General features: G+C 45.2%; 1 protein-coding gene across 1 annotated transcript in view; it reads right to left on the bottom strand.

Annotated features, from left to right (window-relative positions):
- Window positions 1-11,093, bottom strand: part of hnf4b (hepatic nuclear factor 4, beta) — a 17,748-nt gene extending 6,655 nt beyond the window's left edge. The window contains exons 1-6 of the mRNA XM_084436975.1: window positions 10,558-11,093; window positions 6,701-6,875; window positions 4,677-4,771; window positions 2,524-2,630; window positions 1,385-1,540; window positions 605-692 (exon numbers count right to left, since the gene is read on the bottom strand). Of these exons, the coding sequence (XP_084293101.1) occupies window positions 605-692; window positions 1,385-1,540; window positions 2,524-2,630; window positions 4,677-4,771; window positions 6,701-6,875; window positions 10,558-10,681 (745 nt within the window). The 5' untranslated portion in view covers window positions 10,682-11,093. The remainder of the gene's footprint in view (window positions 1-604; window positions 693-1,384; window positions 1,541-2,523; window positions 2,631-4,676; window positions 4,772-6,700; window positions 6,876-10,557) is intronic.
- Between the last annotated feature and the right edge of the window lie 3,903 nt (window positions 11,094-14,996).

Genomic DNA, 14,996 nt, shown 5'->3' on the forward strand with positions numbered 1-14,996 from the left:
GCTGTGACTAAATAGTTCTATGCTAAATATTTTAAAAAGCCTTTCCAGATGAACTAGAATCTTACTTTATGGCAAATTATACTTTTATACTTTTATACTTTATACAAATTATACTATTACTCACCTCGGTGAGTTTCTTGTCTTTTAACATGTTTTTGAATGATTTTTCAAGGTGCCCACCCACATCCATTGCATGACCAAAACGGTGGTAGAGCAATTATCAGACTTTCTCAAAAGTGCTAGTTTTGTCAACGTTTTGATCTGAACCATTGTATATGATCATAAGTAACCTTAAAACAGGGCTAAACATGCATTTTCCCTTTACTACTCCTTTAAGTTTAGGGTTAAGGTTAGGTTTAGGGTTAAGGTTAGGCTTAGGTATAGGGTTGGGTTAAGGTTAGGCTTAAGTTTAGGGTTGGGGTTAGGGTTTGACCGGTCTCTGCATTTATGGGAACTAGCCATCTACACAGGCCATAGCTGTACCCCATCTAGCCACAACTCTGAATCACATTTCAAAAATTCAGATTTAGGGGCTGGAGCCAGGCTCCTGTTTGAGCTGGCCCAGACACCCGCCGGGAGCCCGGGCCCCTGACCCTGGTCTCACCCAGGAGGATGATGCCGTCGTAGGGCAGGGAGCGCCGCGCCACCCCTAGGATCAGGTGCTCCGCGGAGTGGGCTCGTAACAGGGCTACCTGCACACAGACACAGCAGGAGAAAACCAGGGTCACGAAGAGCGCGCCTCGTCAGCTTGGATCACAGAGTATGGAAACATCCAGTGGACCACAAAGGACACAAAAGGCAGCTGGGATTTAAATACAATAAACACCCGCGTGAACAGATGCCGATCACCTGTTCATACAAACAGTTAAAACGGCTACAGAACAGTACCTCGGATGACCCTGGGTAAATTGCGGTTGTTGCAGCCGCACTGCTGAATATTTCAAGAGGGGGCTAGAGGATAGCATGACTAGGTAGATAGAAAGATACTTTATTCACCCCCCCAGAGGAAAATTTGGCATTTCAGCAGGTGGAATTACAGAAAGGTTGGAAAGAAGAGAAACACTAGATACAGAGTAACGAAAAAGACACTAGATAAAGGGGTAGTAGCATAAAAACGGACTATATACATCCATATATGCAGTATCTGTGCAGTATAGAATAAGATATATATGTACCTACATACATTCAGTCAGTATAAATATAACTATACAGCTATATAAGTCTAGTATAGTATCCATCCATCCATCCATCCATCCATCCATCCATCCATCCATCCATCCATCCATCCATCCATCCATCCATCCATCCATCCATCCATCCATCCATCCATCCATCCATCCATCCATCCATCCATCCATCCATCCATCCAGTTGTCTGTCCTTACCCTGTCGTCCACCGGAAGGCTGCAGAACTCAGGGATGCGCTTCGCCCATTCCACCAGCAGGAGGAGCTGTTGCTTCATAGACTCGCACACGTCCCCCACCCGTGCTATCTTCTTGGTGTTGATGTCGCAGCTCACAGGTGAGGTCAGGGCTGGGAACTGAAGAGTGGCACACCAGAATGAGAGGCTTCGCCGTAGCCCAGAGGTGTGGCGGTAATGTGGGAATGAACTGTGGTGTTTGGAAGGGGTGGGGGTAGGTGTGAGGCGATAGCTGCTTGGACAGTTGTGAGCGGCAGAGCAAGCAGAGGCGGAAATGGAAAGATGACACTAGATAATTAGAGAATAGAGAATAGGCTCTGTACACCAGCTCCACTACTTCCTGAAAGGAAGTGGGCATCTTTATTTCCTGTCCTATACTATTGGATTAAGTGATTTATCAGGTGTGCGCTGGGTGTGCCGCACACCTGATCAATCACTTAATCCAATAGTATAGGACAGGAAATAAAGATGCCCACTTCCTTTCAGGAAGTAGTGGAGCTGGTGCACAGAGCCTATGAGGGTGTAAGATGGAGAAATGGAGGTATGATCTGTATTCTCTCTCACACACACACTCACAATGCTGCTGGAAGACCTTCGGCACAACTCTTGCTTTACTTTGGGACGTTGCATGGAGTGAACGCCCCAATGGAAAACAGCCTGGCCTCGTTATGTGGCTCATTTGTCAATCATCCAATTAATTTCTGCGCATTCCTATTGCATGCAAAAAGGGGATATCTGGTTGTTATTACGCATTTGAAGCCAACAGAGCACTGGCACACGATCCCAGGCCCGGCACACTGCAATTAAAGGGGCTTGTGATCAGATGAAGGGAGTCTCTCTGGGCAATTTTGCAATTGCTAAGAAGTAACTGAATCCAGGCTGCCGCTCTAGTCTCCAGGGAGTGGGGGGGTAATGGCCGTCTGTCTAAAGTGCAGCCTGTATCCTCGCCTCTCATCTCCTGGCCTTTATCTGAGCGATTCTCAGAGCCAGATAAGGGAGAGCTCTGGGCTGGGCTGAGGGGACAGGGAGGCAGCACTTTGTGCCAGTGGAGAGGTAAGGAGAGGGGAGAAGAGAGGAGGAGGCTTTCAGTGACAGTGTGGTACCTGATGGGCGCTGACCTCCGCCTGGAGCAGCACACTGATGGACAGAGTGCCCGCCCCCTGGCCCTCGGCCCTGCGGCTACTGATACGGTCCCGCTCGTTCTGAACAGCTGAGGAGGAGAGAGGGGGGAGGAGGAGAGAGTAGAAGAGAGAGGGAGGAGGAGAGAGGAAGGGAGGGGCATCAGGAATTATGTCCTGGATGTCTTCTTGCACTTAGTTGAGGAATGAGAATGCTTTGGAGTAGAGGGGAAATGCTGTGTTGAACAAGGCCAACATAATCCTCTTCTGATTCTGATAATAAAGTGCTTTCCTCTCACATCCATAAAAGCCAAGAGCCAACACTTAAAACAACAACCTCTTTGTGTGTATTAATCTAAAGAAACATCTCTGATCCAGTCATGTTCAAACTCACTGTAAGTACATTTTATTTAAGTAAGTACAGTAAGTAAGTACATTTTATTTATATAGTGTAGCTCCTTTCACATAGCAGGGTCACAAAGTGCTTCATGTGTACAAAATAGTAAACTAAAAATAGTAGACTAGAATAGAATAGTAGGTACTGTAGATTATTTGTAGATTATTGGTACTGTAGATTATTTGGAAATGATTGGTACTGTAGATTATTTGTAGATTATTGGTATTGTAGATTATTGGGAAAGTATTGGTACTGTAGATTATTTGGATATTATTTATACTGTAGATTATTTGGAGATTATTGGTACTGTAGATTATTTGGAAATGATTGGTACTGTAGATTACTTGGAGTTTAATGGTATTGGAGATTATTTGGAGATGATTGGTACTGTAGATTATTTGGATATTATTGGTACTGTAGATTATTTGGATATTATAGGTACTGTAGATTATTTGGAGATTATTGGTACTGTAGATTATTTGGAGATTATTGGTACTGTAGATTATTTGGATATTATAGGTACTGTAGATTATTTGGAGTGTGTCCAGGCAGAGGAGACTGTGTCATAGTGGCCCAGGCCGTCTCTGTCATTAGAGGGAGAGAGAGAGCCGTCTGGATGACCTCAGCCTGATTCAGTCTGCCCCCACAAAGTCAGACAACAAGCCCTGGTCTCAGAGCAATCAGTCATCACTGCTGTCCTCTCAGCAGCCAATCAGTAGCCTATTAATCAAACTGGAGCAGGACAGAAAGAGAGAGAGACAGTCCCTCCCTGGCCCCCGTGTGATGTCACAAATTAGTTCTCTGTGGAACATCAGATTGAAAGTGGTTCAGGACGGTCAGTAAGTGTGTGTGTGTGGGGGGGGGGGTATATGGGGGGGCTGGCATGGTAGCCTGGAAGACACTTCCTCGCAAAAAAAACCTTTTCACATGATCAGTAAGGCTACGCCAGGCTATTGGGGGGGAGGTATAAAAAGAACGGGTAGTTAGAGAGGTTGGTTACTTTGTTGAGACGATGTTTGTTACTCTTACTGATGTAAAGCACTGTGGAACATTCAACGGCAAAGATTTGCACGGTTATGACAGGTTACACAGTGCCTCTGCTGTATATTGTTTCAGCGGTCTGAGAAATTAGTAAGGTTGAACGTTATTCCCTCTCCCTGACCCTGACCATCTCAAACATTAACATTCCCCTCAGAGAAGCATGTCTTTCTTGGACACAGCAGAGCAACTTTTGCCCATACTCAGCCGTGTTAATTATTTATGTGAGGAGGCCACTGTAATCCCAGCTCTCTCTCTCTCTCTCTCTCTCTCTCATTTTCTCCTGGTTATCTGTGGCAGCCGGTGGAAGATAAGACCTACAGTGCATGACGAACACTCACTTGCTCTATTGCTCAAGCGAGAGGCATGTTGATCTAGCTGCTTCTCACTCCAATACTGGAGTATGTATGGGCTACCCCCCCCCCCCCCCCCCACGCACACACACACCCGCAAACCTACAATCACCTGGCACACCGCCTATCCCCCATGCCTCACTTGGCGTTGGACATTTTATGCAACGTGGGTAAATATTGTCCTTTGTCAACTTGCTTATTTGCTGGTTTGTCTTTTTTCCATGTCAAGATTATACACGGGTGTGTTTTGAATCTGTGACTGGTGTGGCAACACAAAGAGTACAATGCTGCCTACAGTGTGGAGTGTCTTGTAATGAATTAGAATTTGACAGCAACACGGTGATTCTCACCTTCCCTCCTCATGCCGGCTCTGAAGCACTTCCGCAGCCTGCAGTAACGACATTGGTTCCTCTTATCTTTGTCCACGACACACTGCCTGCTGAACCTGTCAAAATGACACACACACATACACACACACACACACACACACACACACACACACACACACACATATAGTACATGCCCACGCACACATACATACACGTATACACACGCATGTGCACGTCGTGCACACACACACACACACACACACACACACACACACACACACACACACACACACACACACACACACACACACACAAACACATAATTAGATAGCCTGTCGAGGCAGGATAGAAGACCAGACACAATCACAAGTGAAGCCTCACACTCGCGGCCAAGGTAATTGTGATTGCTTCTGATCAGTCACTGCTGTATTTGCACCTGGACGGCAGACACATGTACGAACAGGCTCCTCACACACAAAAGAGACACCTATCGCGGTAATGCGAAAAGACATTTCCCGTAGTCCGCCTGGCTGGACTGAGTGGAGAGAGAGAGAAACCCAACAGCTATATCTTACTATTGACTCTGTGTCCTCAGTCACTGTATTTAGGTTATTGCCTCCTTGCCTGGATAGATCCCAGAGACGGTGACCCTGAAGTTAGTTTTCTATTCTTAGCTTCTGAGCAACTTCCATCCATACATCTCACTTGACAATGGGGGAGAGCTTTACCTCCGTCAGGCCATCAGCAATTGATTGAACACCTTGAATCAAATTGCTCTCAGTCAGTCAGTCAGTCAGTCAGTCAGTCAGTCAGTCAGTCAGTCAGTCCGTCACATTTTGTGCCAGCCGTGCCTTAACAAAAGGGCAGATTCGATTGAGATAACCACACCGCAGACTAGATCCAATCCCAGACATAATTTTATGATGAGCTGATCGTGTATGCCTGTGTAACCGAGTGACAGTGTTAAACTCACTCCTCAAAGGAATGCTTACAATCCCTCCAAGAGAGACGTCTCTATTGGCGCAACTGTAGTACTCTTGTCTGCGTTGTGTTCAACAGTCTGACCCATGTTAAAGGAGTAGTAAAGGGGGAAATCATGTTTAGCCCTGTTTTAAGGTTACTTATGATCATATACAATGGTTCAGATCAAAACGTTGAAAAAAATAGCACTTTTGAGAAAGTCTGATAATTGCTCTACCACCGTTTAGGTCATACAATGGATGTGGGTGGGCACCGTGAAAAATCATTCAAAAAACATGTTAAACTCTCAATTTCAAAGACAAGAAACTCACCGAGGTGTTAGTTGGCGTTCTGACATATAATTTGCCATAAAGTAAGATTCTAGTTCATCTGGAAAGACTGAGAAAGCGGAACATATTTAGCATAGAACTATTTAGTTGCAGCACATACGTGTGTAAACTTCCGCTTGAACAATAACAATAGCTACCGTAAGTAGTTCCGCTTCCTGTATCCCCTCTGCGGATTGATCTACACATCTACAACAGTTGCGTCAATACAAGTCAATGGTTTTCATAAAATGATGAATAAAACCCTACAGGATTCATACTTTGCAGCGAATTTGATGTCAGAACACCAACGGACACCAATTACCCCCTCGGTGAGCTTCTTGTCTTTGAAATTGAGAGTTTCACATGTTTTTTGAATGATTTTTCACGGTGCCCACCCACATCCATTGTATGACCTAAACGGTGGTAGACCAATTATCAACTTTCTCAATAGTGCTAGTTTTGTCAACTTTTTGATCTGAACCATTGTACAGTATATGATCATAAGTAACCTTAAAACAGGACTAAACATGATTTTTCCCTTCACTACTCCTTTAAGGGCTTGCCCAGGGCGGGATTGGAACCCACGTTTGACAACCTCTACCGCTTGAGAGGCGGACACACTGACAATTGCGCCAGTAGGGACATCCCTCTTGGGAGGGACTGTCAGCGCTCCTTTTTTTTTTTTTGAGGAGTGAGTTTCACCAGTTGCTGCTCTCGCGTTTTGTTGGGCTACACCTGCCGCCCGCCGTGTCTCACCTGCAGGTGTAGGCGTGGTTCTTGCGGACGCTCCTCCTGAAGAAGCCCTTGCAGCCGTCACAGCTGGACGCCCCGTAGTGCTTCCCCGTGGCCCGGTCGAAGCAGATGGAACACAGGCCCCCGCCAGCCTGGGACAGCAGCGCAGCGGCGATCTCCGGCGGAGGGATCGTGGACTCTGTCGACGATAGAGCTGTCAACTGAGCTCAGAAATCTTATTCGACTTTCTTTCTTAAATATTTTACGAAAATCGCATTGAAAATTATGCATACAATGGAACCACTTCTAACCACAAGAGGGCGCTTGCCGCCTATTGTCATGAACAAGCACCAATAGAACTTTCGTGTCCTTGGATTCAAGTATTCAAGTAACTTTAATACCCAGTCAACATGGATGACATTTAGTGTAAACAGGGTCCTTTTTATTAGGCCTAAAGCCTAGCCAATTGAAAACAAAACAAGAGGAATAGCCTGTGCTAATGCTGATCCACTTGATCGTATTCAGTGCTTGTTTGCAATGTTGCCTGCTGGCTGTTGAGAAGACCGCTCGGATTTTAGGGAAGTAAGGTACAGTATTTCCGCGCCACCTAGATACGGTAGGCCTAGATAAAGTGGTTTGGCTGTTTTTGGCCATGTTGAAAAGAATGCCACCCGCCACCACCCCTGGGCGGACCAACTACCTCCAGTCCAGGATACTGCTAGCCCTTGGTACCAAACAGAATTGACTCAGTTTTTCCCAGATGCAGTGAGAGTTTGTTGTCTATGAGCCACTCCCTTACATTTTCAAGCTCTCTATTAAGAGTAAGGTCTGATTCATAGTCGACGTAAACAACGCAAGCTAAGTTCTGTGTTTTGTTTTGTGGAAACACAAGGAATTGCACTATTGCTTGCGTCAAGTGACAAATTTCGGCATGACAAACGCAAGGACGCTACGAGATCTTGCGAAGCTTGCGTTGCTTGCGCTTATGTAGTTTGCGTCGACTATGAATCCGCCCTAACTTTGATTTGGTGGACTGTGGACATCTTTGGTGGACCATCACCCCCTCCCCCCATTCTACCCATGATCTATTGTGTTATGTGGAGGCTGTACAAGCCTGCTACCAGGCTGTACTGTTGGTGTAATTCCACACCACGCCCTCCCTGCAGAGAGATCAGGGACGAGTCCCGGCACCGCGGTCCGCTGGAGCGCGCTGTCCTCAGTGCGCCCCAAACGCGCGGCGCCGCCAGGGCGGTCCCAAAAAATAATCGTATAACACCTATAATACCTACCTAGCAAAGCTTAACATCATGGCCCTCAGTTTCAAAACCAGAGAGAGAGAGAGTGAGCAGCGGCAGGTGCCTTAACTGCTGATGAGGATCATGTGAAGCAATGTGAACAAGGTGAGCTCATGGTGCAACTAAGAGTTACTCCAAGCAATCATTTGTAGCAGTTGCAACTGAAAGGAGCCTAGCAACACTAACATCAAGTAGCCTGTTTTACTGTAGGCCTATGTTAAGTTATGTAAGTATGGTTAAGAGGCTAACTAATGCTTGTAGAGGGGTCTGTTGGAGCAGATGGAGAACAAGATGTGCTGGAGGATGAGGGAAGTGAAGAGGGAAAGGAAAGTGAAGGTGGCTCTGAGGGCAGTGAGAAGGAGGAGGAGAGGACAGAAGAGGAAGGGGGAAAAAGTGAGAGCAGTGCAGAAGATTATTTGCCAGAGGACCCAGGACTATGGCCAGAGAAGCTTACTAATCAGAAGTTCAGTTAGAAAACTAAGATGGTATTTTTTGCTTTGTCTTAATATTGTTAATCCGAGCAAACCACATTTAGCCATAGTTAAGTAATTTTAGGCTAATATGTTGAGAAAGTAGGGTTGAAATGTGCTGAGATTTCAAAGCAGTATCACTTGTTTAAATGTGGTATGAACTGTTCATTAGTCACCTACCCTAATAACCACATGACATCATGTGTTCAGTTGTTGGCTCGATTATTTGTCAACATTTTTCAAAAGATACATGAGACATGGATCGAGAGGAAGGGGGCCCACAGAGACTGCTGGTGTATAGGGCCCAGAATTTGGTCTGACGGCCCTGGCTAGCTGGGCTGATAGAAGGCTACGACGTATAGGCTTCTTCTCTTGACCCGTGGAGACATGTGAGGAAGTACCACTCTGTCCACTCATGTTGGCTTCAGGCTGACGCTAGACGGCTCTGGGATTGCACGGATTGATAGGGTCTTGTAGGGACACTGTTGTACTTTTAGAGAGCTGGACGCTATTGTTTCTCTATACTGATGAATAAATAAACATGTGGGAGGCCGCGCTAACAAGCCCCAGCAGCATGGCGTCGCAGACAGATCACTCAGCAGAGAGAGAGAGAGAGAGAGAGAGAGAGAGCAAGAGCATTGGCCCTGATAAGCTCCAGTTCACAGCCAATCATTAATCACCCCGATCATCAGCTAAGGCCTTTAATGAAACCTTTAATGAAACCTGTTCTCTTTCAAGAGAAATAACCTTGTTCACACAAAGACACCAGATAGATCCCTCAGAAATGTGTTGATAGTGAGCTGGCTTTGGCTATCGGGTGGGCGCTGTTTCACAAGGGCCTTAATGAGAGTGACAGTGGTGGCAGTGATGAAGCAGGGCTCCAGGCAGAGACGACGGTGCTCTGAGGCGGCTCACAGGCCTCTGAGGGGCCCGGCTGCTGCTTATTACCAAGAGGAAGAAGGAACTCACCATTTAATTAAAGCAGTTACAGGTCAGTGGCGAGCCAAAGTCCGCCGCCGCCGCCTCTCTGGATAATTTTACACTAGGAGCTCTGTTTTAATTCAACCCCCCCCCCCCGTCCCCCCCCGTCCCCGAGTGTTACTTTAAATTGTGTCCTGTCAGTAGGCCTATTCGATCGCTGCAAGATTGTCTCTCTTAAAACCACTGACCGTCAAAAACTCTGTTGGTGTAGTGATCCGGCACTCCCGCAGACAATGCCCCTGGGCTGTAATATATGTAAATCACACACTTAGAGTAGGTAGCCGGAGCAGCCGGGGATTACAATTTAACATGGAGAATGCTGTCTGTGGTCAAAGATCAGTTAGATTGAATTAAGAGATTAGAATACATCTGCCACACAGTTATCTGCCTCAGTAAAGAGCAGTCTGCTGGTAAAGCACCTCCTTTAAAAGTGCCAAAGGAAGGACCCGATTCAGCAGAACAGAGTCCTAATGATAATGATAAGTGAAAATTAGATTATGAAGGAGAGGACGAGGAGGAGGGAGGTCTTCTGAATGCTCCTCCCGGCACTCTATCTGGCAGTAATGACCATTGGATTTGCTGCATTTTGTGGAATGAGAGCTGATGTCATTGCAGGGGCGCATTTTTGTGTTCATGCCATGAGAAAATGGCCTTACAAATTCCCGTCTGCATGAAGGCAGTAAAAAGCCCCCGTGGGCCTTCATTTAAGTCTGGGCGGTCCAAGACAAAGAATAAACTGTGAAATCAACCAAATCACAGACTGTGAGCATGTAGGCCTACTTTAACTTTCCACAAACCTTTATACATCAGTAGCCTATTGAATGTCCAATTGATATGGATACATTCATTAACTTTTATTGAACCAGGTTTCGACCCATTAGGATTAAAATCTGTATTTCAAGAGCGACCTGGCCAAGAATGGCAGCAGTACAGTTTCATACACACTCATTAAAAACAACTGATCAACTCAAAAGTGCCATATGGTAAAAGTGCAGGGAAGCCAAGTCGTATCATTTTTTTTTTTTATAATGACAGGACTATGCTACAGTATAATTTGGGCAATCAAAGTAGATATGTACTCCTATATCCTCATTGTGCACCAGTCTGAATTAGACAGGTGAGAGTGTCACTGTACCTGCCATGCCAGTCTCTACGGGGAACGCCCTCAGGTTGTCAAACTCCAGAAGAGTGTAGGAGGAGTCCAGAGTGCTGCTGTAGTCTGTGGAGTCCAGATCCAGCACTGTCCCCGACAGCTTCATGGTTCTGGTGGATGTGTGACCAGGCCAGGCTAGGCCACGAACGCACGCTAGGACAGAGGAACCGGAAAAGGCCAAAGGCAGCCTTTTCACCTCACCTCCACGCTCTGATCCCAAGTCACCAAGTCCTTCAGCACGGGGACTTTGCGTCTCTCTGTGTCCTCCTGGTTGTCCAGCTGAGGCAGAGCAACGTGCTCTCCCTCATCCACTCACCGGCCAACACAGTTTGGCAGTCTTGCTCTTGTCATCCCCTCATCCCTGGTGGGGCCCTGTACTCATCCTAGTGGAATGATAGTGGATCCTCCGGGGAATATTGGACTAGTTACCTCACTATTATTCCAGATCAGGGTTACGGATCCTAACGGTCTTCCAGAGAAGTGAGAGGGAGAGAGAGAGAGACACACACACACACACACACACACAGATTTGGCCCACTGTTTGTTTGCTAGTCTCTTATCAGACGAGAGCACAGTAAAGGGGAGGGTTCATAGGCAGGTAAACATGACTCACTGTGGGGAATAAAAACACGTATACAGTCATGTTTGTAGACCAGGGGGGTATTTCACAAAGCAACTGAGTAAGCCTGACTTTTGCAATGAGTAAAATCTGGAAACTCTTCCAATTTGGAACATGGACTGAAGTAAAAAGCTTTCAGTCTTCAGGAAAAGCTTTCTGGGTTTTATTTTGTGCAGAAGTCAGGCTTACTCAGTTAGCCAGCTTTGTGGAATACCCCCCAGGCAGTAAGACGCTGACCACTTATCAGTAAATCACTGCTACGTACAGTATGAGGAAACAAGAGAAGCAACAACACAAGTATATGACCTCCTGACCAAAGGTCGCCAGTACAGTCTGACGTCATTCATTGCATGATTGTTGAGAAATATTTTGGTATTCTTCTCAAGAAAGACCACTGATCAATAACTAATGTTTTCAGCCCTAGTGGGTTAGCAGAAAACAATTAATGAGGCCAGTTTAATGTGACAGCAGTGGTGCATTTACATACTCTACCACCGGGGGCATATTTCCACCGTTCTCTATGGCGCGGCTCTTGCCGCCTCCATAGGTGCATCTGTCTGTGCATGGGTTTGATAATGGAGAGGGACTTTGTTCACCTTTGGTCACATACGTAGTTAGTCGTCAGCTGTTTAGGGGTATTGATCAGAGGCAAAGTGATAACGTGTGTTTGCAAATGAGACTATATGTCCTCTGGGCCCCTTTAATAAAGATAGCACATGTACTGGACATGACGCTCTGTCTGTGTCCAGGTTTAAATAAGTCTATTCCCAACGTGTGTTATAGGCTCTTTATTGCTGCTATTTATTAATATGTAATACTACTATAACTTAGGAATGGTATTATGTTTTGTGTAGATTCTCAGGAGAAAAGTAGGGATCTGGAACAATGCAGTGGTTGGTAAAGTCCGTCAACTATTTTTCATCCAAAAATGGACAGGGATCTCATGTCCTTGTTTTTTAAGAGACTGAATTCCCAGACATCTATAAAAGTGAATGTCTGGGTTGAGGGAGGAAAAAAAGGATTTCAGATCCAAATTTCACATCCTTTGAGTGCAAGTGATCAATATTTGGTTTAATATTCTAACATACTTAAAAAAACAGTGTATGCAAATGTTAGCATTGCCTTCAGTCTAGACACCCATAGCAACACAAATTTGTATGTATATTTTTACCATGGTGCAGTATGAACTTTACTGGCACACTTTACTTATAACCTCTCAGCTGAGACATTGAGCTCTTTCTGAGGCCGTTCTATTCTAAGACACTTCACATCTGTTAAAAAGAAAGATTAGTGGAACACTCTGGACCTCTGGTGTGTGAGCCACTGTGTGTATGTAGAGGGGAAGAAAAAAAAAAAGGCTTTAAAAAGAATGAAAGACACAGAGCGGGAAAGGTGAACGTGGCCATATGATTTTTACAAATTATAACAAATTATATGTCAGGCCACATATGAGCTTTTGCAGCAGCCATATCCATCATGCTTTGGTTTAATGGGATTTCCTGGGTGAGCCACACTCTTTCCTTGAATGTCACCCTAGGCCGCAGGTCAGACCTCCCCTGGCTAGGGCTCTCAAGCTCAGCCTTTGTTGAGGTGATTGATAGCTCATAAAAACCTGTCAGTCAGAGCAGTGCATGACTGCAGAATGGGCCCCAGCCTGCGTCCTCTCGCATTATATCAGGAAGGGATTAAAAATGACCCTTAAATTGTGACTATCTTGCTTTTACATAAAGTACTATGTGCACTGTAGATTTACTACTTGAAAATGTGTTTCACTTATTTATAGCATCTTTTGTTATAGTATGTACTGCTTTGGGGTATATTATTTACATTTTATTGATCCACCCAAGTAACTGTGAATTATGTTGCAATAAACATAAATATTGAACACTTTTAAATGAACTGTTTAGCTTAAGATCACAAGAAATCAGTCACAGAGACCTTGAGTGAAGGCTCATGTTTTCTTTGTCCACTAGGGGGAGACAGAGTACACAGTATGATGTCTAGTGTAGCCTATGAGGAATGGCCACAGAGAGACTGAACCCGCCCTGTCACAAGCTAACAGACTGAGAAGTACAGTATAGCAAAGAGGTAGTGCTTTTATGGAGACAATAAAATTACTAAATTAATCTATTTAACATATCTATGTAAAAGGCTATTTGGGGAAAAGTAGCTAGACGCTATCATGCCATGGGTAAAACTGCCCTTTTCAGCGTGTCAGGATTTACTCCCAACAGGTGTGCTGTGTCTCTCTGTCTGCTTGTCTGTCTGTCTGCTTGTCTGTATGTATGTCTGCTTGTCTGTCTGTCTATCTGTCTGTCTGCAGAGGGCTCTGATTGATGAGGAACTGCCAGCAGTATTTCATGGCCATGGCCTTGGTGGTTGGGGAGAATGAAGTGTGGAGTGCAGCAGAATTGGTCTTGGCCGCAACTCAGCACAGTCACATTTTGGACCGTAATGCAGGTTGGGCTATTAACCTAACATAAATAAATAACACGACCGGCACCTCTAAGTGAGTGGGAGTCGGAAACTTTTAGAGCTGCATTTCTAATTTCCTTGTCAGGGTGAGTCAAATAATGTCAACTCCTGAATCACTCGCTTGGATGGGGCAACAAACACACACACACACCCACACTCTCTCTCTCACACACACACACATACACACACAGTCAGGAACTACAGGGCAAAGGGACTGAGAAAGTACCACTAGGTCCTGTGACAGGGTGACGGGGTCAGCCACAGATAGACCACCTCCAGAGAGGACTCTAAATCAATGAGTGGTCTGAGCCACTAGACCTCCACTCCAAACAGGACGAGTGATTTCCACCCGCTCTCCCACTGGGAGATGCTTGTTACAGTCAGGCGTGGGACGAGACCGTGACGGGGTGGAAATTCACGGGGCAGAATGAAAGCAATTTTGTACCTTTCTGTTGATATTGATTTTTTCCCCCTCAAAGAAAGGTTAATGATAATCTCTTTGAAAAATTATGTTTTTACACATGAACACTTGACAAACTCCTACCAAAGCTGATGTTCACTGGGCTACAAGTTAAGATGTAGGTAACAGGTAAAGACTGAAGTATCCTCTCCTGTCTGATTTGCTGCTCTCATTCTGACTGGCTCTCTGTCTGTCTGTCTGTCTGTCTGTCTGTCTGTCTGTCTGTCTGTCTGTCTGTCTGTCTGTCTGTCTGTCTGTCTGTCTGTCTGTCTGTCTGTCTGTCTGTCTGTCTGTCTGTCTGTCACTGACATAGCAACCACTGTTTTCTGAATACTGCCCAGACTGAATAATTAATTATATTCTTGAATTCCAATGGAGGTATTCCTGTGTGCTACAGCATCTGCAGCATGGCAGGGAATAGCCTAAATACAGGTATAACTAGTACTAAGGTACTAGGTCGAATGGATGCATTCTCCAGATCAATTCCAATACAGCAAAAACTAAATAAGAATCCCACTGCCAAAAAATATATTTTTAGAGATAACATGCTCTTATAAAAGACAGGACAGTTCTCCCAGTCTGTCCAACAGAGTTGATTGAGTTGGTTGGTTTGTGAACCTGCCTGTGGGCTACTGATAACTAAGATCCCGACACTATGCATAAACACCCCCAGAGACTAAAGCATGTTCCCTATTAGAAAAAAACGAAAGAACAGTCTTTGTAGTTCTGTTCCAAAAAAGGGGGGTAAAAAATAAAAAGCACCAAAAATTGGTTATAAAAGCATGGCAGGCATATGATTTAGTAGGGCAATAAAGAAGGGAAAGGTGGCCATTCATCATGGAGGCTAGCTCACCAGGAGAGGGCCTG

Source organism: Borostomias antarcticus (genome assembly GCF_949987555.1).
Source record: "Borostomias antarcticus genome assembly, chromosome: 4".
Lineage (NCBI taxonomy): Eukaryota > Metazoa > Chordata > Actinopteri > Stomiiformes > Stomiidae > Borostomias > Borostomias antarcticus.